This window comes from Neophocaena asiaeorientalis, unplaced genomic scaffold, assembly GCF_003031525.2.
Source record: "Neophocaena asiaeorientalis asiaeorientalis breed wild unplaced genomic scaffold, Neophocaena_asiaeorientalis_V1.1 scaffold397, whole genome shotgun sequence".
NCBI classification, from domain to species: Eukaryota; Metazoa; Chordata; class Mammalia; order Artiodactyla; family Phocoenidae; genus Neophocaena; species Neophocaena asiaeorientalis.
In genome coordinates, this window is record NW_020173231.1 from 2,044,648 (window position 1) to 2,072,190 (window position 27,543).

Consider the following 27,543-nt stretch of genomic DNA (forward strand, 5'->3'; position numbering starts at 1 on the left):
ACCTGTAAACATCCTGTTGGATATGAGTTTAGAAAATGCTGCATCTGAGAATAAAATTCCTATCTTAAAATTGATGTAAATTCTAACTAAGGAATTTCAGTGATTCCTTCCAATCCTCAGTAAACACATGCAAGAAGACAAAAACAAAACACACACATTTGTTTTGATGGCAGATGGGCTCCTGAATTACCTGAGTTCACTTACAAACTAAATTACTGACTATAATAACCAGATTTCACATCACCTGTGATTCAAATTCATACCTCAGCAAAACTGCAAATTAACACAACACTACTCACCACCCAGGTCTCTCCAAAGTTGAGACTACAATTGCTAAATCTTGAAATTCTAAAAGCATTTAATATTCTTAGGGTAATTAACTAGAACACAAAGACTAATAGTATAAAAGGGTATTCCTAGAGTACACAGATAAAAGGAGTTAAATATTTCATATATATATACCATCAGGTTGAAGAAAAACTTTAAATACTGGGATACGAAATATATGGTTAATATATGCCAAGTTCTTAAAGTTGTTGCCTAATAAAAACTACAAATAATGAAGCAAATAATGACAATACCTCTTGACCAGTTAAGAAAAGTAGAAGATCTCCTTCCTCTTCTTCACACATATGAATCTGGATCACGGTTCGAATTGCTGCTTCAAGATAATCTCTCTCTGGTTCGGGAGTATAAAAGATCTCAACAGGATGTGTACGCCCAGGAATAGTTAAGAGAGGACAGTTATCAAAGTAAATCTGGAATTTTCCTGCATCTAGAGTAGCGCTCATAACTATAACCTGAAAAGAAAACAGTAAATTAAGTGAAGCTATCTTCAAAGATCCTTATGTGGTTTTAAAGTAAAAAACAGAAGAGTAATGTTTACTGCTCCAAATACGTCAATATGCCTAAATAAACTGTGATTAAAAAATTCAAATACGGAAAAGCTGTGCTATAGTAAGCTATTTACATTTTTTAAAAGTAGGAATAAACCTGGCATCCAATAAATAAACTAGAATACATGTTCATGAAGCAACACCTTAAAAACCAAAGTTTATATAATTACATGACATGTAAAAGGGATTGGTAAAAGACAACATAAATATGTAGTATGACTGCAGCTATGTTATTAAAACAAAACATGACAACCTTGCACATAGGGGAAAACAGGAAGAAAGCGCAAAAACAAAACAAAACAAAATATTTCTCTATTCTTCCAAACCATCTTTATTAAGCATATGTTCTTCAGAAAATTTTCTAAAACAGAGGCTTTCTATACTGCTGTAAAAGCCACACTGAAAAAAGGTTGTTCAGGTGCAGGGTTGCATGACCGTGTAGTCACCCTCCTTTTATTTAAATTATGACGTTATATGACCCATTAAAAACATACTTAAATAGAAGGCTCCCCCCTTAAACATTCCACTACAGAGTTCTTAATTTCTACTTTGAGTTCCTACCTAAAAATTTCAGTAGCTCATAAGGTTTAATCAATAATGACAGTACTCATATAGTTATTCAAATATATTCTTTAAAAGCATAAATTTAATATTTATAAGCCAAATCATACTCAATATCAATTTTTCTTAAGACCAAGAATCTTTCTGCCTAGTATACAAACCCTCTGTAACACATACACTAACACACGATACTAAGTTCCAATGAATGGTACACACATACACACAAACACAATGCAAAAGGGAACTTCATAAACTTTGGGAGACAAAAACGTCAGCATAGTCAGTTTTAAGCCCTTATCAACACAGTAACACTGGCCAGGGTCTAAGTGGTGTAATGGACAGAAAAACAAGCAAACAAACACAAGACCCTAGGTTAAGGGAAGGCATTTCTAAGGAGTGGTTTATTCTGGGTGTAGTTATTCCACTCTCCAGCATTACGAGTTATAATGAGCATGTTTGTGTTGGGACAAGGACAAAGATTTGATCCTTAATGAAGGCGTTCCCTGTACTTAATAAAGGGTGAGCAGAAGGCTTAAAAACACCATTAGATCATTTAAAACAAAACAAAACAAAACAAAACAAAAAACTGGGTGGGTTAGAAACTGAAAAGATTTGGCTTAAAAATACATTACTAAAATATATTACTAAAAATACATTACTAAAAAATACATTACTAAAATTACATTACCAAAAAGATTTGGCTTAAAAAGGCATTACCAAAAATACATACTTAGAGTCTAAAAGACACAGCAAGGTAAATTAGAAAGAAAGGATAAACCACTATAGGTACTCTTATTGGTTGCTTCTTTTACAGATGATTATTTTTTGTAGTCGATTAGAGTGATCATCATGTGCTCCCTGTTTTTTATATATACATACATATATAGGTATTTTTTAAGAACAAATAAATTAATTCACCTTTAAATCTGATCTCTGTCTAACAACCTCCTTCAGAACACCCATGAGAATATCTGTAGCCAATGTCCTTTCATGAGCCTCATCAAGAATTATTACACCATAACGCTCCAAGAGAGGATCATTCATAGCTTCACGAAGTAACATCCCATCAGTCATATACCTATATTGACAAAGAACATGTTAGTTAAGGTTCATTTAGGGCATTTTAAAACTAACCTTCATGACATAAATATGAAATGCAAAGACATCAGAGAAGTCAAAATTAAACTCTTATTCAAACCAAATGTGCTATTGTTTCATAATCAATTGCAAAATTAAGCTTCCAGAAAAACTTTTCAGTGAATATATCAAAGTTATACATTATCAAATCCTGTCAAGTGAGCCTGTAATACTGCAATGCATTGAGAAAACAAGGTAAATCTGATGATGGAATATAACAAACACATGGTTTCACACAAATGCCAAAGCAAAATTAGTCACTTACATAAATTTCTTAAAAACAAAATAAAATTTTAAACAAACATTCAACCTGCGAATAAAACTAAGAAACCATTTTAAGTTGTTTTATCACATTACAGCACTAAAATGTTGTATTTCTTTAAAATCCTAATAATTCCTCACTTAAGCTAACAGACTCCTGGTTCAAAAGGACTAAGAGAGTACAAGTCTACCATCTTTCTTTCCCCAGCCCCATCCAATTCAATAAAATGATGGTAAAGAATCATAAAAAGGAATATATTCATGGAATGAGTAGCAGCATTAGCACTATGGAAATGCTGGTAAATACATATGGAAGAGAAAAGGCAAATGGCATTAGCTGTATCAATGAAGCAAAGAGGAAAACTAGGCTTAGGGATGGCTCAAGAGAAGACAGCTAATGTGTAATACAGGCACTCAGAAGAAGGGTGGTTTGCAAAATGGCTGTATGGGTCAGCCATCTCCTGTCCATTCCATTCTGGCTGCTACTGTCACTAACACGAAACGCTATCCTACATTTGGCACCTGGACAAATTGCAAATGCTGAAGTCACAGGTCATTCAGTTAAAATACAAATCCATGGTTTTATTTACAGAATTAAAAGCAGTATAAAAATCTGATGTCATTATTTATGACTTCACTATTCTGGCTCTATTCTTTGTTTTGTTTTGTTTTGTTTTGCGGTACGCGGGCCTCTCACTGTGTGGTCTCTCCCGTTGCGGAGCACAGGCCCAGCGGCCATGGCCCATGGGCCCAGGCACTCCGCGGCGGCACGTGGGATCCTCCCAGACCGGGGCGCGAAACCACGTCCCCTGCATCGGCAGGACTCCCAACCACTGCGCCACCAGGGAAGCCCCCGGCTCTATTTTTGACAGATTAGTCTAATCTAATCTTTCACGGACCAACTTGGTATTTTTAGCTAAGGCCATCTGCTGGAGCACCAAGTTCAGCAAAATGACAGTATACAACCCACAGGAAGCCCTCTCTTTATTTTACCTGAACTTAATTGTAAATTAAGACTTTTGGCAAAGAAATCCATCTTTACTCTTTATATGTTATGTTTCCTTCTTCTTTGGTCCTATTTTAAAAAGGAAGCTACCACATTCCTGGCATCGACACAGCATTACCTGCAAGATTATTTTATATTAAGACCATGAAGCAAAAACAGAGCCAATTAAACTATGACTCAATGCCTTAACCACAGTGCACCACGGTGCATGAATCAGCTACACTATCCTCTAGATGCTCTGAAATATCTTTTATCTCTTTGAGGACATGTGGTGCTTTCTCCTGCCTTCAGATGTTATTACTGACATGAGCTGGGCAGTCCTTTTGCACATTATCTCAGTAGCAAAACATTAATACAGTTTCATCTACTTGTGGATAATTTCCTTAGATTCAACAAAGCTCTTGTATGTTGCTTTGCAAGGCAAAAAACCCGAACTGGTCACTCTCTGAACAGCAAATATCTGCTTAAATACTATCAAATTTACACTCTACTGCTCAGTTTGCAAGCCAACTCATTTCAACATGGAATCTTAGTGCATTATTTTGAAGATACTTTAATTAACAAATGAACTCAACATATGTAGTTACAGCAATACATATTACTTATTTGAAGTGACAACTTGTACAGCTAGATCAAGTTCAAGCACTGACAACCACCTAACTTCTACCTGCTTAGAAGACCCACAGACTGTAAAATGCATTCTAATTTCACATATTAAAATTGTGATTAAAAAGCCACTAAAGTATCAAACTTTCACTTGAAAACTCCTTAAAAAAAAACAAAACACCCTTTTATTTTGATCTTTTCTCATATTCCTCAAACTTCAGACCACCAAAACACTATGGAGGCATCCAAAAGGAGAGCTAACCCAAATGCTCATTCTTTCATATTTTTCTGAGAAGAGGGGAAAGGTTACGAATGGCAGTTTATAAATTAAATTAATGGAACTATTATTTGCCTTCTTTTATTAACAAATTGTATTACCTATTACCAAGTTAAATGGTCAACTAAACCTGAACCCTCTGACTTCCAGATTCTACAGACTCCTAATAGTTCAATATTGATTAGATCATCACCCAGTGATCCAATTCTATGACATGTTACAGTTAATTATCTCCTGCATCACCAGCTAATATGGGAAGCTTGCTGTTTATACAACAGAGAGCTTCAGGAAAAAAGACATTTTTGAAGTTGGAAAATCTCTCAAAGATACAATCAAATTTGCTGCTTTCCCAGTGAAGAAAACTGAGTACTAGCAGTTAACTTTTCCAGGGTCTCAAAACCAGTTAAACAGCTTACTAAGACTAGGTATCAGTGTACTGATTCCCAATCCCAGGCCCCTCCTACACTAACACACTCTCCTAAAAGTCCCAGATAAATAAATTAAAAAGATACCTGGTGATTTGCTGTACTGCTAGATGTATGAAACCCTAGTGATAAAATACTTAACCCAGACTAAGGGGTGAGCCATAAAAATAGGGGGTCACAATAATAAATTGTAATTACATTATTCTGAAGTTTCAGTAATGGACTAGTAAACAAAAATTGCACAGGACGGCCAAACTCTACATTTTACTGGATACCCTATTCTCCAGTGTTTTTTTAACTGTCTTAGGACAGAGACTAGCTTAAAAAGTCATCAGCATCACCTGGGAACTGGTTAGAACTACAGAACTGGCCTCACCTCAGACCTACTTAATCAAAAATTCTGAAGGTGAGGCACAGCAATCTGTGTTCTAACAAGCTTTCCTATGATTCTGATGCTTGCTAACTTGTGGAAAGCACTAGTCTAAATTAATCAAGTTAAACAAGAGGCAGGGTATTCCCTGGTGGTCCAGTGGTTAGGACTCCAAGCTTCCAATGCAGGGGGGCCAGGTTCAATCCCCGGTTGGGAACTAAGATACCGCAAGCTGCGTGGCATGGCCAAAAAAAAAGTCTTTGGCGCTATTAAAAAAAAACTTAAAAAAAAGAAGAGGCAGATTAAGCAAAGTAGATGGTTAAGGTGGCAAAAACATCCTTGGAGCAAGTCAGAAACAGTCCCTATTTCCAACCTGGACTGTCTATATAATAAAACAAACCAAAAAACCCAGTGTGCTAAGTACTATCAATTTAATTTAGCTTAAGTATTTTTTGCAGTCAATGCGCACAGGCAGACGGCGTGGTACAAGCCAACCGCAAACTCTGATCCCACCAATGTCACAAATTCTGGTATAAACAAAGCACTTTAAAACATTATGTACTGCAAACGTGTTATTTGTTTATAGTTTTCTTTACATATATTTATAATTTTTGAAACATCTCAAGTAGTCAGATTCAAAGAAAAGTCATAAAGGGAAAAAAGATCCACAGAAAGGTGACAAATGCTTTGTAAAATGAACACCAGAAATTTAAAAAAAAATTTTTTTTTTTTTTTTTTGTGGTACGCGGGCCTCTCACCGTTGTGGCCTCTCCTGCTGCAGAGCAGAGGCTCCAGACGCACAGGCTCAGCAGCCATGGCTCACGGGCCCAGCCGCTCCACGGCATGTGGGATCCTCCCGGACCAGGGCATGAACCCATGTCCCCTGCATCTGCAGGCGGACTCTCAACCACTGTGCCACCAAGGAAGCCCTAAAAAGTTTTTAATAATAAACTATGTATTATTTATAACTTTAATGAATGTCAACAAGTAATGCTCAAGTTATGAGTGATGAAAAACGGACTAGGGCTTCCCTGGTGGCGCAGTGGTTGAGAGTCTGCCTGCCAATGAGGGGACACGGGTTCAAGCCCCGGTCCGGGAGGATCCCACATGCCATGGAGCAACTAAGCCCGTGCAACACAACTACTGAAGCCCACATGCCCTAGAGCCCGGCTCCACAACAAGCCACCACAATGAGAAGCCCACGCGCCACAACAAAGAGTAGCCCCAACTCGCCACAACCAGAGAAAGCCCGCGTGCAGGAATGAAGAAAAAAACCTGACTGTATGGGTAAGCAATCCTCAGTAACAGTGTTCTCGGGGGGGGGGGGGCAATAATAAAAGACTCCCTGCCTCAGCGCCACCCCCACAATTCCAGACTGATCAAAGAGGTTTAAGACAAAAACATACTAGAGTACAGCATACATGGAGGCTTATTTAAAACAACCTTGGCCAGGGTGTGATGTAAAATCCAACATTAAAAAGTGGTTAAACACTTGTATAAAATTCGTGTTTCTGCAAGGCATGAAATGTCATAAACAAGGCAAGGAAACAAATGGCAAACTAGGCAAAAACTGCAGCTCATATCCAGAATACCAACTGCTAAAAGTTCATACAAATCAGTAAGAAAAAGGCCGACCAACCATAGAACAACCATAGGACAAAGAATAGAAAGTTACCAAATTTCATCAATCCTATAATACTGTATATTTTTAAAATTTACCTTCTCTGATTGGCATGCATTTTATTTTTTCCACTCATGATTTTTTAAATTGAAGTATAGTTAATTTACAATGTTGTGTTAGTTTCTGCTGTACAGCAAGGTGATTCACTTATACATATACATACTTTTTAAATATATATTCTTTTCCATTATGGTTTATCATAGAATACTGAGTATAGTTCTCTGTGTTATACAGTAGGACCTTGTTGTTTAAAGCATACATTTTAAAATAGCACCTGTCAACCAGGTAGCAATACTCCTGGAAAGATGAAAAAAGCATCTCAGATTCCAAAAAAAAATACAAATGGCCCATAAATACATGTAAAGATGCTCAATTTCATACAAAAGAAATGCAAATTAAAACCATAATGAGATTCTATTTTTCACTTACAATACTGACAAAGATAAAAAAAAAAGTTCCACGACAAAGTGTTGGCAAGAGCATGGAAACTGACGCTCATTTGCTCATCCCTTACTGGTCTGAGTAGATAAAATCTCTGTGAAGGGAAATCTGGCCACAGCTAATAAATTCAAACACACCCTTTGATCCAACCAGTTTCATTTTTAAGAAATTCATTTCACAGATATACTCACCTGTACACGTGTGAAAAAATGTGTGTACAAGATTGTAAGGGAGTACCTAGGGCAGCAACTGATTTTAATAACAAAAACTGTAAATTTGAGTGTCCATCAGAAGAATTAAACTATGCAGCCACTAAAAAGAAAGAGGCGGGCTTCCCTGGTGGCGCAGTGGTTCAGAGTCTGCCTGCCGATGCAGGGGACACGCGTTTGTGCCCCGGTCCAGGAAGATCCCACATGCCGCGGAGCGGCTGGGACCGTGAGCCATGGCCACTGAGCCTGCGGGTCCGGAGCCTGTGCTCCGTGACGGGAGAGGCCACAACAGTGAGAGGCCCATGTACCGCAAAAAAAAAAAAAGAGGCAACTTTGTTTATTGATCTACAACAACCTCCAAGATAAATATAAATGAAATCAGCAGCCATACGTCTTGAACCAGCCCTACTATAAACTCTGAATTAATCTGTTCTGAAAATCCTAGTTACACGGTGCTTTTCCAATACTGTTAGGGTTTTGGTTACCTTTCAAAGTATAGGCTTTATCCTGGCATGATTAAATATGCATGTAAATCAAAACTATGTTCTTAGAGGATCCAAAATTTGTCTCAGTATGACCCAAAGAAATTCTTGGTATCTGCTTCAAAGAGTATTTAGTATAAATGACAGGCACTGTTCATTCTGAGTGATTAGACTTACTGCTTCACAAATACTTACACATAACTATATGGAGAGACGAAGAATGAGGATGGAGAGGAATAACAACACAAAGTAGTTAAGAACACATCCTTGTTGCAAGACAAACCTTGATCAAGTCCCTGCTTTCTTATTGGTGTTCAACCTTGAACAAGTTCAACTTCTCTAATACTCCATTTGAAAAATTAGAATATGGTAGCTATTGTTTAAATTAAATAAAACAATGTATATAAAGCACCTAACTGCACCAACTGCCTGGCACTTGGTAAGTATTCAATACAGTAGAACTCTACACTACACTCTTAACTAACCTCCACCTAATGCATGAATCCTTGGGAAAACCACCCTTACTCTACAAACATACTGTAGTATAACTACACTTTTGTCCCTGCCAGTTGGGTCAACATAATCATATGTGACATGATGATCAACTTTTAGAACAGAAAAGAGAGTTGTACGTATGTATCCTAAGTTGTATGCTCCAGAAAAGCTTGAAAAAGATAAATCACACACACAAAAACTATCAAATGTGTGAGATAACTACAGAAGAGTGAAAGGTGTCTGGAATTCCAGAATTCCAAAAGACTGAACTCTCTTAAATTCCAGAAAACAACACCTGTGTACTTTGCAAGTGTTTGAGGTTTAGATCCCACCTTTAGAACTAGACATTTTACTAAGTAATGGAACTCCAAAGGGCCCATATTCAAGGAAACGGGTTGGTCCTACATTAACAGATTGACGAGTGAATGTATAGGTTTTAAGCTAAAATAAAATGTTTAAGATTTTCATAAATTTTCTATTTACCACTGTTTTTATTTTATTTTAAATTTTGACTGCGTTGGGTCTTTGTTGGTGCACACGGGCTTTCTCTAGTTGCAGCGAGCAGGGGCTACTCTTCGTTGCGGTGCACAGGCTTCTCATTGCGGTGGCTTCTCTTGTTGCAGAGCACGGGCTCTAGGCACGCGGGCTTCAGCAGTTGTGGCTCACGGGCTCTAGAGCACAGGTTCAGTAGTTGTGGCGCACAGGCTTAGTTGCTCCACGGCATGTGGGAATCTTCCTGGACCAGGGCTTGAACCCGTGTTTCCTGCATTGGCAGGCGGATTCCTAAGCACTGCGCCACCAGGGAAGCCCTACCACTGTTTTTAGATTAACCCACTACAATCCAGTCAAGTGACATATGTGTCTCTATTAAAGAAAAGCTACCCATATTAAAATGCCTACACAAACAGGTTTGTGTCTGGTAATTTCTTCAAAGTTATAATGGATCAAGACTTCTGAAAGAGACAATGACTAAAAGAAGTACTTACACAATTTCCTACCACAAAACCTATTTTTGTTTAAAGCCCCTATCCGTAGAATAATTTTTTAATGACAATAGTAAGGAACAGAAAAATAACAAAGCTAAAATAGTTTGCATTTATCAGGAATAATATTCAGAAGATAGAACTACATAGAGTACAGTGATTTTATAAAATATTGTTCTTTTCACCAGCAAATATGGTTGAGCCTAAACACCCTACCCTTCCTTCACAATGCCAACACAATGGTTGATTACCAAAAAAAAGCAAACAATTTTTAAACATGCTTACAGTGAATGCTATTATACTTATTAAAGAGCTACTGATAAAGTTATCAAATACCTTCACCCATCAAAACAATTTTTTTCCAATATCAGTTAGTACTTCTGTATGCCATGTGCATAAAAAAAGTTGATCATACATTTTAAGTATATAGAAGTCAGTTTAAAAAATGAAGTTTTTTACCTCTTTGAAGTGACCTGGCTATTTCTGGACTCATCACTAACTTAAGAAAGTCTTCTGTGCATGTCCAACATAGCTAGCACTGTATGCCTCAGTTCTATGATTTTAGACAACTTCACAAACCTGATCCACAAGAACACAGCCATTTAAAAAAGCAAGACATTTTGTTGTTCAATATTAAGATCTCCTAAAGGACAGCTCACATACAATCCACTAAAGCACAATCTAAGTTTACTGTGTAGAAAAATAAAGGTGGGAGCATCCAATCTGATTCCGCAGACATCACATTAGCAAATAATGGTGGTTAAGAATGAAATAATGACTGAGTTTTTTCTTTCAATGTCCAATATTTGTTTAATAGTCTATTAAGTTGTTAGAACATAAATACTTATTAGGTTCTTAGAACCAAACTACTAAATAAACAAGAATTCTGAGTTATTTCTTTAGGCCTAGGGTGTCATGAAAAAACTCCTGACATTAAGCATGCTGCAAATCAAAGCAGCATGGGAACTTCTACTCTACTTAAAATCTAGCTTATCTATCTAGTTAATTTGCCCATTTCAGTCTCTCCATCCTTCTCAGCTCAGATGAAATACCACCTCTTCTGTGAAATCATCTACACAATACATGTGACATTCAAACTACCTTCTTAATTGCTTCATAGCTTACCTCCCCAACCAAGTCAGAAAAGAGCCAGCAACACTAGCTCGGTTCCTTTATATACATCATGATCCTTTCCCTGGTAAAGGGATAAAGATTTATATAGGCTCACGTTCAGTTTGACATATTCTTAGCAAAAGCATTACCCAGTATGAGCAACACTAATCTTACTATAACCACAACACTATATTTAGCATGATATCAGTTACAATGAGAACAAATCACTATTAAATGTAAACAGTCACATGGAAAGGTACTATACAGTACTTGGAATAATTTGCAATCTACAATGTTTTAATGCAATTCTAATATCAAAAAAATGGACAGGGACTCCCCTGGTGGTCCAGTGGTTAAGAATCCACCTTCCAATGCAGGAGACATGGGTTCGATCCCTGGTCTGGGAACTAAGATCCCACATGCTGCCGCAGGGCAACTAAGCCCGCCCGCCACAACTTCTGAGCCCTCTCGCACTAGAGCCCACACACAACAGAGCCCACGTGCCAAAACTGAGCCCTCGCACGGCAATCAGAGAGAAGCTTGTGTGATGCAACAAAAGATCCCACGTGCCCCAACTAAGACCCGACGCAGCCAAATTAATTACTTACTTATTTTTAAAATGGACCAAAAAAGCCAAACAGAAAACATCAAATCACACTTATCAAGTATATAGCCTCATAGTTATCAACTGAAATGCTGAAGATCAGCAGCCAAAGAATACAGCTTTATTTTGGCAAACAGCCAAAATACATTTGGTATGTGTTTCAGAGTTAAGGATCTCATCAAGCAAAAGAAATTAACAATAGAAAAATAAGGAAACTAAATCATTTTTTTCAAAATATACTGCATGCAAATTTTCATAACTTTTGAAGGAAACGTTCTCCCATCTTCACAACAGAATTTACAAAGCTAGGATCAATGTGTAGGTTCTACTGGGTGTTTTTTTTTAATTTATTTGGCTGCGCCAGGTCTTAGTTGCAGTATGCAGGATCTTTAGTTGCAACATGCGGATCTAGTTCCCTGACCAGGGATTGAACCCGTGCCCCCTACACTGGGAGTACGGAGTCTTAACCACTGGGCCACCAGGGAAGCCCCCTACTTGGTGTTTTTAAAGATGTTGGCACTGTAAACAAAAGAGACTTCTATAATCCCTTGCGAGTGCCTAAGTATAAACACAAGCATCAAATGTAATACTATATGCAGACCTTTAGGAAATCAAGTTAGCTTTCTATGAATTAACAAAAGCCAACAGAATTTTAATTCTAAGGTGACAACAGTGATTTTTTTAGTCTCTACGACAGGAACTGCTTAAGTGGTAAATAGCCACATTTACTCTTTATTCCCACCCCTTTCTAAAGATCCACTAAAACCGCCTTTCCCTAACTTCAGTGCTACACTTGAATTAGAACAAAGCCTACCATATAACAGATGTTCAATAAAGTAGTTTATAATTGATGTTTGTATAATTAATGACCTCTAATGACCAGATATCTGTTTCCACATCTTACCTCCAGTCCTAAAAGAATATTTGGATTCATTGATTAATTTCATATTGACAAGTAATGTTTAATTCAAGCTAAAACCCCCAAATTGTAATTCAATTGTTGTATTAAAAGGAACTTTATTAAATTGGTTTTATAAGTCCATTTTAAATTAACCAGGTTAACTGGTTAATAAATCCAATAATTTCTCAAACTGGAAATCTACCACCACTATCAGCAGCAGCAAGAGTAGAAATGTTGACTTAGCACTTGCTGGGTAGCAGGAATTACCCCATGGGCTACACACAAATTACACATGTGATCTGAGAACAACCCTAAGATGTAGTTGTTATTATCAGCTCCATCTTCTGAAAAAAGCAATAAGCTCAGGGGAGATTAATTACGTGGCCAAAATCACAGCTAATAAGTGGCAGAGCTAGGACACAACTCAGGCACTGCAAGCCTAGAGTCTGTGCTCTACAATCTCTTTCCTTTTGACTCTCTTCTCAAGTCAACTTTTTAGAACAAGACTGTCTAGTTGGAAACCCACTCTGGAATCTCTAAGTAGTCCTTATGCAGCTGGTGCTTCGAACTGTTGTTTCCAGGGGTCCCAAAGAATTTGCTATGGCAATGTCTGATAAATCCTCCCCGAGGGTCAACCTTAGATATTCTATTTTACTGGGTTCTTATATTTGTTAAATATTTTTGGATTCTCTTTCATCTTCTTGCCTAGACTGTCTTTTGGAGATTAAAAAATTCTGCAAGTTTCCGATCCATGTTCCGTGGAAAAGCACTTCCTTGGCTGGTTTGCTCAAAACTTCTCTCCCTCAAGTTTTACAAAGGGCTTACCACACCTTAAAACCCAAGGCTTTATTTCTCCCTGTCACTTAATTAAATTTCAGCTATGTCTTGTCTTTTAACTTTCCTTGATTTTCTAGCATCTTGTCCTGAAGTTATATAAAAGATAAACATCTCAGGATAGTGCACAGTCATACAGAGCTAAAAGCATGTGTCCTCCAATAAAGAGCTGCAACACTTTCTGCTTCATCAACATTATCCTGGGTTGAGTTCTTAGCCTTGTGACATCCCAAAATTGAAATGAATCTGATACCCAAATGCAAAAGATTCAGAATAAAAGGCAAATTATGTACATAAAATCACTATACCTTCTCCACTAAGACAAGTTTAAACAAATCAGGGAAAATGTCTCTCCATGAAAATTCTACCCTTTCCATGATTATATTTAAGATCCACCCTTAGTCTACATTGTAGTGACAAATTTTCACACTCCTCTGCTGCCCCTTCCGTGCCCTCAGAATTTTTTTTTTAAAGGATTCATGCACAAGACATGTCTACAGATACATACACAGACTCTCTTCCCAAAAGGTTTATGTTCCAATTAGGTAAGGAAAAAAACAAAAACAAACCCAATCTTTGATCATCCATACTGTCTACAAACCAGTCCTGAAATATCTCAAAAGCCATCTGCCATGGAAATGCTGATTCACACAAACGAGTTAGATACTTTAAATAATATGCAGACTACAGTGCCTTCAAGTAAAAAGTATGATTTTTTCCCCCTTCAGAAAATAAGTTTTTAAAAATGATGTTCCATGTGCCTAGAAAGATCTGCTTCTCTGTACCCCAATCCCTACTCCTGGCAAACCATTACTTTTAGTTCAGTCCTTGACTTAAAATTCTGCCTTCTCTTTTCTAGTCTCAACTGAATTCTCAAATGATGCTTTCCTATACACTCCAAAATTCTTTCAGAGCCTAATCATAATTTTAGATTTTATATTTACTTTTTTATTTGCTTTACGTAGACAGGAACCAGATTTACTACTATACCTAGCACTGCCCAACACACAGAAGGTACTCACTTATTAACTGACTGAATTAATAAGCATTACTTGTGTAAATTACTGGATTCCCTCAACATTACAATCTCTCAGTAATTTGGCAGTTTGAGGAAAAAAAACAGAAAGGAAGCATGCCACCTAAAATAACAGTGAAATTAGCTACTAAATTAATAACTTAAATATGATGTTTTCCCGAAAGTTCAAGACTACTAAACTGCTCTATTCCCTTAAAAGTTATCAGCTCCTTCACAAAGAATGAAGAATGGATTTCTTAAAATTTGTTACAAGTCCAACTACAAAGTGCTTAAAATCCTGTGCAAAACTGTTATCAACCTCTTCCTAATATTAAAATGAATTAAGATATTTTTCACTGACTCATCACAAATTTGGCAACTTAATCTTTCTGACTATTCTGCTCTTCTTATAGCTACCTCATGAGGTACCTCTCCCAATAATGTGCATTCCAAGATGGCCAAAGGGACATAAATATACTGCAAAAGAAATACTTCAGGGAGGGGAAAAAAAAAAAAGATGGGAGCAGGCAAACACACAACAAACAAAATATAAAAACCATTTAGCAGTGGTGGTTTTGAAAAGTAACTTGTCTACTGGGACTGGATAGCTATTTAAGGCTAGTCTAACATACTGTGCACTAATTTACACTAGATCCAATCCTTTAAAATAGCATAATATTAGACCTAGAACCTAGACATATATGTGTCCCAAACACTGAAGAAACTATCTTTGGACCATTAATCTTTATAAAGATGATTTAAAGATATAATTAGGCTAAAGTACTCTCAAACTTATTTAATTAGTAAACACGTATTTGTTCAGTATACACAATGAATGAGGAAGGGCATGGTTAAATTCTCAGCTCCTGAGACAGAATCTTTATAAGTTAGTCCTCTTTACCATCCTTCTATGGTGAAAATTAAAGGCTTCTTCTGGCTACACAGTAGATACATAAGCATTTTATATCTATATATGAAAATAGTTTATGGAGGGTACTGATAGTTGTCTGATGTATTCACTCTTCCTACCCAATTAACTATGTAACCGATCCTCTTAAGGTAAAGCTTTAAATGTTTTGAACACTGGGTTCTCAAGAAATGAGTTGATAGATGACTATACAAAATACATAGAGGGATTCGTAAGACACTGCACTTAATGAAGCACTCCCATTAGTTAAAACTACCACTAATCCTGTACTACTAGGATTTGATATCACTTAAAGATAATACTAAGTCAGCTTCTAGCTCTTCAGAAGATTCTAGAAGAAATTCCAATAAGCTTACCCTGTCAAGAATTAAAGTTTTTTTAAATTTTATTATAGCCTCCAGAAACCATTCCATTAAAAAAAATCACAATGCCAAAGATGCTTTCATTTTGAGCTATCAAATCTGTTACTTGTAACTCCCTATTAACTGAACCAAAATCTTTCACAAGCATACATCTTTTAAAAGCCTACCACTTCCTACTACAAACATACACAACACACCTGTCCCAACACTGCATGTAATTTTCTCATCTCCGAATTTCCAAATTCTGTTCCCCTGCTCAACTGTGGCTTTTTTAAAAAAAAATTCAATGCATACTGAATCAAATTTTAGAATATTATTCTTCCTAAAGGTGAGTAAAATCTGCCTTTTATTATCCTCAATTGCTTGACATTATCTAATCTTAAATAAAAAAATCATAAGTTAAGATTTTGCTTATGTAGTGTTTTTGTCAATTATATTGTAATTACAACCAACCAATAATGTGATTACACTAAACTAAAAAGATTTATTCAATGAAGATTAAGGTTTAAGCCAAAAACATGTCTCATAAAGTCATAAAGACAAGCTGAAGTAAACACCTAAGTTCAATTGCTATTAAAAATGAAACAATCTGAAGTTCTAATAAAACAGTATATCAAAGAAACTAAGAAATTGAAATGAAACTTGAGGGTAACAATGTTCTGATTATGGAAAAATTTTAAGTTGTGATATCACAGTTACATTTCAAGAAATCTTATCTTCGAGAGATGCACTGAAATATTTAGATGAAAGTGTATGATGCCTAGGATTTACTTCAAATTATATGGGACATATAAAAGGTTGAGATATGGATGAAATAAGATTGGCCAAGTTTGAAGATGCAAGACAAATAAACATGAGTTCATTACAGTATTATTCTACTTTTACATACATTTGAAGTTTTCTGTAAAATATATAGTTTGCCCCATAACACAGTATGTACCTCTGCCATCAAAGACTCATGTCACTGTCCATGTAACATTTTATTCCCAATTGTCTTTTAAAAACAACCTGAGGGAGAAGATTGTATCATGACAAGGAAATTGTTTTTAACAAATGATTGAAATGTCATACATACACAGAATAAACAGAAATTTTAAAAAGGGGAAGATTTTCAAAAGCATTAACATCAGGCAACAAACATCACTACTTACGCAGAATGGAAGTGTTAGGATGAAGATAAAAAACTAGGGAAATTAAAGAAAAATGTTAGAAAAAAGATCAGTATGGTTGTCAATCATGTGCACCATGGTATAATGAAGAGGAATGAGGTCTTTGAGGAGACTCCAAGAGTATATCACAAAAGATTCCTCCTTTTAGCTCATAACATATGCATGGTAATAGCTGTACAGTTAACATTAAAAGCTCTCTCACCCAAATAAATCATACCCCTTCCCACACATCATTTGTTCTAAAAGTAACTGTCCTTTACTAAATATATCATTTTACTTTTCTATCATATTTAAATGATACAACATTTCACCTAAGATATTGCACCAAGTAACTAAAAAATCTGACCTTTGAACTTCAATGACCACTGAATAGCTATACATATACTACTACCAAGAAAAAGAATCCATATTAAAAAGTCATCTAGTAAGCATAAGAAGGTCTAATCTGGATTATTCTAAAGTCAGATGGCTTGCGACTCCACTAGCAAAGTCCCCTATCTGGTGGCAGAAAATAAAAACGGGAAAAAAGTGTTCATTTTTAAAGATAATACTTACTTAAGAATGGTTTTTGCACTACTGCAGTCTTCAAATCGAATGGAGTAACCAACTTCCTGGCCCAACATCACATCCATTTCATCAGCAACTCTCTGGGCCACACTCATTGCAGCCACTCTCCTGGGTTGGGTACAGGCAACTCCTCTTTTGGGTCCTGGTAATGATCGCATGTACTCCACACACCACTGTGGAATCTATCAAATAATTTCACATTTAAATTAATTCTACTCTGCCTGTGCATCAGGTATATTTAACATGAAGTGTTTTATCTCATTCTAATAATTTAAAACAAAATTCAATTTAGGCACACCACAAATTATTACTTATGACTTAAAAATATAATAGCATGAGCTCTCCAAGCCAAGGAAGGCTCATGTATAACACTGATATGTCATAACTGTACTGCTCAGTGAGCCAGGTCCACTGAGGCTTTGCTGAACATGCTCTATGGTGTCAATGTTCCACCACCAAGCATTTCTCTATGCACTGGAAAAATTCCAACTTATGAAAATTCTACTTCACAACAAATGTTAGTTCCCAAAAATATTCTAAGAAACTGTAACTTAAATTCCTATACAATTTAAGTTACAAATTCAGCTCATACTTGGTAAGCCAGCAGAATCTAACTCCTATCCTTCTCCCCTCAGAAGTATGCACAATGGAAACACCTTAGGTACATCTTAAAAGTTAATTTTAGTTAACTATCAAATTCAAATTCAATAGGACCTATAGAAGCAGCAACAGCACTTCCCTGAAGGAGGGCAATGAAGGGTAAACAAGGAAAAAAAAAAAAAAAGACCAACAAGCATAAGTAGTTGGTTGTTGCCATGATGACACTACATTTCCTAGCTGTTCCATTATCAATAGAAACTAAGATATTTGATAATTTAATGGTTCTTCTCTACTCACTTACCTGTGAAAGAACCATGGGAAAAATCTAAGTGCTTACTACATTAAATTGGAATCCACTCCTACAAGAAGGACGTGATGGATCTCCATCAAAGCCTCCAAAAGCCTAACAGATTTTAATGCTACAGGAAACGTGGCATTTTTTTGGTATAGGATTTGTACAGTGATATTTGAAGAATACTAGTTGTACTATCACTACTTTTTTTTTTTTTCTTTTTTTTTGTGGTACGCGGGCCTCTCACTGTTGTGGCCTCTCCCGTTGCGAAGCACAGGCTCCGGACGCGCAGGCTCAGCAGCCATGGCTCACGGGCCCAGCCGCTCCGCGGCATGTGGGATCTTCCCGGACCGGGGCACGAACCCGTGTCCCCCACGTTGGCAGGCAGACTCTCAACCACTGCGCCACCAGGAAAGCCCTATTACTACATTTTAGTTAGGTTCCTTCTGCAGTTTTGTTTGGAGAATTTCACTTTCTGATAGGCACAAAAAGATAACCAAAAATGGCTAACTATTCTTAATGGCTTTGAGTCAAAGTTTAATAGGAGTATGCGGAAAAAGCATTTGCATGAAATTCACTATTTACACTGTTGTTTCCCTTTGAATACCCCAAATCCCTGCAAGCCTAGGTATCCATGTACCTTAAGTATTTAAAAAAAAAAAAAAATACTAATCCAAAAAATCACAAATCTTGTTTTGAGTTCACCTGCCCTTCTTCTCCACTAACTGCTACTAAATAAACTCATCTCTGAAATAAGGTTAATCATATAAGACCACAGAAGAGCAGTATGAAATAAATATAACTTTGGCTATGAGACAAAGGGACAGAGTTTTAAATACTGAACCCACCGATATCTACAGTGTAACCTAGGGCAACCCACTAAACCTCTCATAAATCAAAGCCTCATTTTGCTCATCTGTAAAATGGTGATTAACAACTTCCTTGCATGGCTGTTGAAAAACTTAAATGAGAAAATACAAACTACATAGTGCCTGGCTTTACCCAATTGCTGACTAAATGGGTGCTATTAATACTACACAAACTAGATAAACCAGTTGAAATAATTAAAAATATAATATTAATAAGCTTAGAGTTATATCTTTTCATGTATTCTTTAAATTTCCATAAGGTGATAAAAATAAACCAACAGTTTTAGCTTCTAACATCAGCATTACATTTCCTCCGTTTAAAAAGAAAAACCATACTTAGGCTCAGTCTTATATTATATAACAAAAGCCTCCAATCTGGGTTGCTACTGTAGCCTTCAAAATGTCTCCATGAAATACTCAAACTGATAGACTTGTGGCATTGTGTAACTTAAATTATACACATACAGGATAACCTGTATATGCAGTATGCTCAAATCTAAACATGTTCACAGGTACATAAACATGGAAAATCAGGCCCGTAGGAAACACAGCAATTATTTCTGCGTGATAATTATTAAATTCATTTCAACACTTTCCTGAATTTTCCAAATTTTCTACAATAGCCAGGGGCTGCTATTTTTGTAAAATCTAAGAAATTTTCTGATGGGTCAGGCTCAAGCACCTGAAAATGAAAATATGGTTACCTCGCTCATAGCAAGAAAATGCAAATTAAAAATTACACTGAATTACCATTTTTCTCCTGTCAGATTTGCAAAAGTTCAAGTTCAGTAGTACACTCTAGTGGTTTCCCACATATGCTCTCATACATGCTCACGGAACGGTAAACTGATACGTTCCCTACAGAAGGCTATTTGGCTGTACGTTCCACAACTATAATCCATCTTCTGACCCGATAATTTCTACTTCTGAGAATTTATCCTAAAGATATACTTGCCCATGAAAAACAACCATTAGAAGCAGCCTAAATGTCTATAACATGGGCCTAGTAAATAATGGCTCATCCATGTTTGAAAAATATCCTAAATATATTTCTAATACAACACTAACATGTGTGTTTAGTTCAGGGGTGGGGAGGACGGGGACACTATTGGATGGAGGTCACAAGTAAAAAGACTTTACTTAGCTCTTCTATTTTTTTTTTTAAAGAATAGGTAATATTCATAGTTCAAAACAATTATAAAAACAAAGAAATGAAAATGACAAAAACAAAACCACTCCAATGGTTCAGCTCTCTCCACCCAAGCACTGGAAAACAAACCTTGTGCCCCCAAATATGTACCACCCCAGATTCAGAGTGGGTGGGAGAGTATCACTGCCATAATTTACATAATAAAACTGGGAAAAAAAACAGCACCGCTGTTTTTCCAAAGAGACTCAGGAAAATAGGTACTCCCTACAGGATTCCAACCCCATAAGTCACTAAAAGTTGCTAAACATAAAAGCAGCTATGCTTCAAAAAGTTCTGACAGACAGCCAATGAGAATAACCACCAGAACCAAATACGCAACATTTAGTAAACGTAAACATTAATAAAGTACATACTGTGGTATTCAATAACTCACCTGTGTTGTTTTACCAGACCCAGTCTCACCAACAAGTACAAAGGATTGATGTCTAACCAGAATATCTGTAAACCTATCCTTGTATTCCCAAACAGGGAGCTGAAGCCGTTTCTTCAGAATATCATAGTATCGAGGCGTATGGGGTAAGTTGGTAAATGGATTAATGCACTGTGGAAGTGATGTGTGTCCTGCATGTCCGGTGTGTGTAGAATGAGCAGAATGTGTTGAATGTGCTGAATGTGCCGAGTGGGTTGAGTGAGCTGAATGGGAAGCTTTTAAAGGTGGTAATCCAGCACTGATAAGCATAGCATTCGTGGAAGCTCGCAACTCTTTCTCCTTTTCTTTCTCCCTCTCCCGCTCTCTATCTCCTCTATCTCGTTCTCGTTCTCGATCTTTAGACCGATCTTCACGATCACGGTCACGATCTCGATCCTTCCTAAAAAAAAAAAAAAATTTATAACTCAGATTCCAAATTTTATGCAAAATGTTCATAGCGGCGTTATAGTCACAAGAAAGTAAAATGTCCAACAACCAAACAAACTGATATAAAACTCAAAGTATCAGAAAGAATGAAAAAGAATTTGTAATCAAGGATTCTCCATGCCTCATCCATAAACATCTTTCCCTTCCTTAATGATGCTTCAAATTCTATTAAGAAACAGTCTCTTTCCACCTTTAGCCATCAGCTGAGATAACACAAGAACTCATTCTGCATGTAAAATCCTTTCCTTCTTAGAAATTAAAAACTGAGGGCAGTGTGGGAAAAAGGTAGGGACAAATTAGGCAAGAGAGAATGGCATCAGAGTCTTTCCCAGATTCTCCTTCAGGTTACATGTAAAGGTATTTTCACACTGAAAGTATGTTCAAAATTTAGCAAGAACTAAGTCTTTTATTGCTTCTGGCCTCAAAGACAATTCCACCTCACATTACAGTAATACAAACAAAATTCAGCACAAAATTCCGAGTTAAAGAATTAGCAAGTTTATTTTCCTAAGTTAACGCTTCCCAAATTTTGTTCAAAATGCATATATTGCTCTATAAGGAAAACTAAAACTTTTTATTCTTGTTTTCATTGTTTACTCTTGCATGTATCCTTAACAGCAATAGTAAAAAACACTGGAAGTACTTTGTAAAACCTATGTATACTTTGATCATCCATAAAGTGAAAAGTAGCTCATTTAAAAACAAGCTTCACTGAACACTATTAAGTTGTTTAAATTATGCAGATGACCACCATATTAACCTTAGGTCATTTAGCCAATTCCAGCATCTACTTCTAGATACTAGAGATGATCCCTAACCAGTAAGAATTTTTAAATTATCTATACTTATTCATTTTATTAATCTAGTTTACTTCCGACTAAATCCTATAGCAGACAAATGTGCCACAAGGTGTTTGGACTCATTTGAAATAGTGAGGCCAACATGGAACCATGACACAAGCTGCTAAACATGTCATTGTTCCTTATCCATAACACACAAAAGACATACAAATTTCCCATGCCCCAATTATCAGTAGCAGACTAGGGAAGATCATTCATTTTGATGTAATGGCAAATCAGCTGGGCAATAGTTACTCCCCTTCGTAGAATACAGCTAAAATGCTGAGCCCAGCATGAGTTAGGATGGTTCCCCAATTACAAAAATGGTAAGCTGACCAATTATATTTGATATTGTCCCTTCTAAAATATTCTATTCCACAGGAACTTGCCTAAATAGAGAAAAGCCTTATTATATGTACACAAATATTCATACACACTATTTTTTACATATATATAATCTTTTCATATATGTATATATAAACGATTCTCCCTTCCCCCAACCCAATGTTCACCTTCTACAGAATTACAGGACATGCAAGCTAGGATCGGAGCTTCTCATCCCATGTGGCATAAAGAGAAAGAAATCAAAGGAACCTAAAGGATAACCTACTCAGCATACAAACTGAAGTCCCACAACTCAGAACTTAAGCTTCCTGGCCTATCTTCGCAATATACCATCAACCATCCTTTCTTTGCTTCTCTCATTCTGCTCCAGTTTAACGTGCTTGTAATTAAATAAGTATTTGCACAGCTCCAAAATGTGAATGAGAAAAAGTTTACAACAGGATAGATAGATACGTGTCCAGCAAAGTGAGAAGCACTGTAGTCAGGAATGGATTCAAAGACTAGACATTTTACAGTTCATAGAACATAAAGGATCCTTAAAGAACATCTGGTCTAAATAATACATGTTTTTCAAGGGCCTACTTCACCAGAAACTTTATTACCAAAAATAACTGCAACAGAGGAAGCATAAAATGCATTCTGAAGACACAAAGATTAACTGCTGACCATGAATTGGGGTTTAACTCTAATATAAGAGTAAAAGGAGCACGAGCACCTAGATCACAGGTGCATAACCACTGGAAAGGTATAAGCCTCAATTTACTAATCTGCAAAGCGAGAAGTATTAATAAAATAGTCTCTTAGATTAAAATTAGAAAGCAAATTCAATCACCTAGAAATGTTGCCTGTGATTCCAACTATCTACCTTCAACAGGAAAGGGAAGATAAAAATTAAGGGTCAGTGGAGGGGGGGGGGCCTCAAACCCACTGCTTCATAAATATATGCAGAATATCGTGTATATGCATGTTTTCTTTTTTAAACAGGCACCTTTATTATAAAGGAGTTTGTTACTTAGAAGATTTACTAATCGAGGTATAATGCTTAAAAAATTAATTATCAAAGCAGTGATCACTTAGCCACAATACTGGCAGGGAGAGACACAACAGGACACAGTTGTTTAGCATGTGGTTCAGTATTTTATCTCAGCTTAATCCTGGCTCAACACTTAAGCTAACTATATGACCACATTTATTTCTTTCCTCATCTTTAAAAAGCTCTTGTGGGGTACTGCGAGGGTTAAATGAGTTAATATATGTAATGTGCTTAAAGTAGTGCCTGGAACATAATAAATGCCCAATAAACATTGCTTATCATTTATTTTTTAAATTTAAAACACCACGTTAAAATTCTACATGGAGTAACAGAAACTAAAGAAATGCTAATGAAGATGTAAACTGGTTATCAAAATCAGAGTATTTTAAACAAGCATTGATTTTAATCTGGCAATCTCACTTTCAGAGACTTCGAGGGATATAAGTACACATAAGGATGTTCATCACACTTTTCACTTGTAAGACTAGGAAACTACCAAAACGTCAGTGAACAGGAAATTGGTTAAATAAGTTATGATACCCCTTTACAAGTGGAATACTATGCAGCCAATGAAAAGAATAATGTATATCCATTCCACAGTTTATAACGTATTTCTGGGTGAATTTAAAGAAATCAAAGCACAAATAATACATATTAAAAGATCCTATTGGTATCAAATAGGATACCTGTGAATAAATATGCAGAGATCTAAAAAAATTTTCATCAAGGGATTAAATAAAGATGGGGATGAAGATTTCTGATAATTTTTTCCCCTTTTCTTTATATCTTTATGAATGGATGTTTCTTGTGTTCCCTGGGGCAAGTTACTTATCCTCATCACAGAACTGCAGTGAAAACCTGTTTATAAAGCACTGAAAGTTTTGGGAACACTGTACGTACGTTATCTGTTTCACATTTTTAACCAAAAAAATTCTTATCAGGCAGTAATATCAGAAACTAACATCAAAGTGAAAAATGTCCCTGTTTTCAAAATTTTTTTCCATACTTCAACATTAAGTTGTCTTTTGGTTAATAATTTTACACAGAAAATGTTGTGGGAAAAATGGGAAAAGGAATACGGTCAGTATGTAACAGAAACCTTCAACTTCTCTACCTGTTTCCAAACTTAAAATATAGCAAGAGTAAATAAAGCCATATATAGTTTGGGAGCATGAATTTGAGTAAAATCTCTCACTGAATTACCTTCCCTTCTGAGTAGCAGGGAAAATGGGACATCCATGTTTGGCAGTGGAGTTCACAAGACTGACAGGCCTACCCTCCCATGTAAAACCACCTGCTACTTAGCAGGGCTTTAAAAAAAAGAAAGAAAAATCTGCAAGATTGCATGACAGTCAACAAATTATTTTGTTGACTTTTTAAATTATTACATATGGAAAAAAAAACCCTAAGCACTAATAAACACTCCAAGCCCACTGCCAAAGAAAGTTCTATCAGAAATGACATTCGGGTGACACAGAAATGAGTATACAAATGTCCCTCCAAAGTATCTCAGAACTTGAGCTTTATTCCAAAGATGAACTCTCATTCATTTACAGGTAGATGTCACATATAATATCCAAGAGAATCAAAAGGTCACCACCAAAGACTTAAAAAGTCCATATTTTTACTAAGGATGTCGGATTTGCAAGGAAAGGGGAACAAACCCATGTACATATCATGGGCCCACTAATCCCCCAAAAAGCATTTAAATGGTGCACATACACACAAATACTAGTAAGTGAATTCATTCCTTCCCCGTTTATTTTTTTCCAATCTGAATTCTGTGAGAGGCATTAGTTGCATCTTAGCCAGATGACAAGCAATTTATTTTTGCTTCACAGGAACAAAGAACCAAGTGTTCCCTACTTTACCAACCCATTGTAAATGTCATTAAAATAGGCTGTAATGACTCTTAACTACAGTCACAGTCTGTGTGCTGTACAGGAAAAAGCAAGAGGCTAAGATTGAAAATTAAAAGATCAAGGTTCTAGATCCACCTGTAAACTGTAAGGTTGCACAAGCCACCTTAACAACTCTGGGTCTCCATTTCTCATCCCTCGAGTGGAGCCGAGTATACGCTCTTTAAAGTCACTTCCAGCTCTAAGGAGCCTGTGACTTGTAGCTCAAATGTGCTCAAGTTCTGCTGTGTGTGTTGGGGTCAGGGAGAGAAAGCTGACACAGAACACTGTAAACTAAAAAATGTACACGATTAAACTGTTATATATTTATGCTTTCCATATTCAATATACGGAAAGCCACCAAAAAGTATACCCTATCCTGGCTTATACTCCCCAGACACAGACACCTCAATCAACCGAAAGGAAGGACTTTGAGTGAACAAAAGTTATACAGACTTGACACAGTGATTCTGCACACGTACACACATACTAAAATGCAAAATTATGCAAAGTATTGAAGATATTCAGACTTTCATGTCTCTGCCTGAATTATCCAAATAAACCTCTGTACTTCAGGAACGAAAAGTACACACTGGACAAGAAATGATTTTGATGCAATTGCTAAGGTTAACTGTTAAATTCCTCTGCACCTTTAAGAAAAGGTAAGTAGAAAGGAATCTGAAACACCACGGGCGTGGTCTACTTCAACTCCCAAGCAACCTCCCGACGGGCGATATTTTGCCGTAAACACTAAAAACTTTTGAAAAGGGTCTTCTCGTTTCAAAAGCTACCTAGGAACGAGGGCGGGGGAGGGACACAGAAAACAAGAATTTATTGGAAAAAAAGAATGCCTTCTAATTGCTATCCCGGGGATGCCCAGTAACTACTGTTTTGGCCAAAGCAGGAAATAAAGGAGATGGCGGGAGCGTGGGCAGAGAGCGGAAGTTTGCCTAGTATCTACTTTGAAGTGTTTGAATGGACCGAGGCACGCACTCTCCCGCCAAAGTATAAACTCCGCGGCTCCAAACCACCAGCCTTCCAGCCCATCAGGTATACTCCACGTTTTCCTTTCTCCCGGCCGGCCCTCTACTCTCCCCTCCCCCGAGAACTCCTCGTCCGCACGCCTCACTCTACTCCCAGCACCTCCACCCCAGCCTACACAAGAATCCACGCGCTTCGCTCACTTTCCGGCCTCCGCTTCTCCCCTTGCTGGGCGCCCAGCCGCCCCCCAAGGTCCTCTCCCCGACCCCGCTGGCTGAGAAGTACCTGGTGCCCTTGGAAACGATTACTCCCGCCGCGCCCTCCCCCACCCTCTCCCCAGGCTCCAGGCCTTACCAGGAGCCCAGGCCACGAGGTCCGCGGTTCCCTCCCGGCTCCCCTCGAAGTGACTCTTGCTCGACTCCGCCCGGGGAGGAGGCACCCTACTGGCCACGACAGGCCTCTCCGCTCTCCCGACTGGGCCGGGCGGCCACCGCGCCACTCAGCTCCCCGCGCCCTTGCTGGGCCGAACGCCTGGGGGTCCGCTCTCCCGCGCCCCGCCGCCAGTGACCCGAGCCCAAAAGAAAACAAAAGAGTCAGGGCCCGTGGCCCGCTCGGCCTAGCCCTCCCTGGCCCGCTCCCGGCCGGGACCCCAACAAAGCCTGAGCCCCTGCCTCGCGCCCCCGGCCTGGCTTACCCATCGGTCCCCGCACGCTTCTTGCCGGAGGGGTAATCCTCCCCCAGGTCCAACCGGTGTCGCTTAGACATCTTCGGACTCTTCGAGCGGGCGGTTACGAAGGTAGAAAAAAGAACCTAGCGGCTCTATCGGTGCAGTCGAAGGCAGCTACAAAACTCTGGAGGACCCCCACCCCTCCCGCTACAACAGCCTACACCGTGCGGCCGGAACCAGGAGCTAAAATGGCGGCGGCGATGAGGGCTGGGCCTGCGCGCGCGCTTCCGCGGTATGCTGTGCGTGCGTGCGTCCGTGCGTGCGTGCGTGCGTCCGTGGTGCGCGCGCACGCATAGGAGGCGGGAACTCAAGCCCCGCCCACCGCCTCGTTGACCCGCCCTTCTTCCGCCCTCCGCCTGGCAGGCACTTCCCGCCCTCTGGGCGGGTGCTGGGCGGGTGCTGGGCGGGTGCTGGGCGGGTTGGGCCCTTGGCTCCTTCACGGCCCTTCGATTTAGGCAATTGAGAGAAGAGGAAGTCTAATCCTAGTTAGGAAATCCTGTCCATCTGTATTACCCTGGCATTAGGGGAATCTGAGACCCACAGAGGTTGAAAAACTAATCGAGATTATAC

At 37.9% G+C, this 27,543-nt stretch overlaps 1 protein-coding gene across 1 annotated transcript in view; it reads right to left on the reverse strand.

The window, feature by feature from the left end:
- DHX15 (DEAH-box helicase 15) overlaps positions 1 to 27,178 on the reverse strand; it is a 51,665-nt gene extending 24,487 nt beyond the window's left edge. Inside the window, exons 1-5 of the mRNA XM_024745540.1 lie at positions 26,941 to 27,178; positions 20,668 to 21,103; positions 17,312 to 17,505; positions 2,376 to 2,535; positions 582 to 800 (exon numbers count right to left, since the gene is read on the reverse strand). Coding sequence (XP_024601308.1) covers positions 582 to 800; positions 2,376 to 2,535; positions 17,312 to 17,505; positions 20,668 to 21,103; positions 26,941 to 27,011 — 1,080 coding nt within the window. The 5' untranslated portion in view covers positions 27,012 to 27,178. The remainder of the gene's footprint in view (positions 1 to 581; positions 801 to 2,375; positions 2,536 to 17,311; positions 17,506 to 20,667; positions 21,104 to 26,940) is intronic.
- Between the last annotated feature and the right edge of the window lie 365 nt (positions 27,179 to 27,543).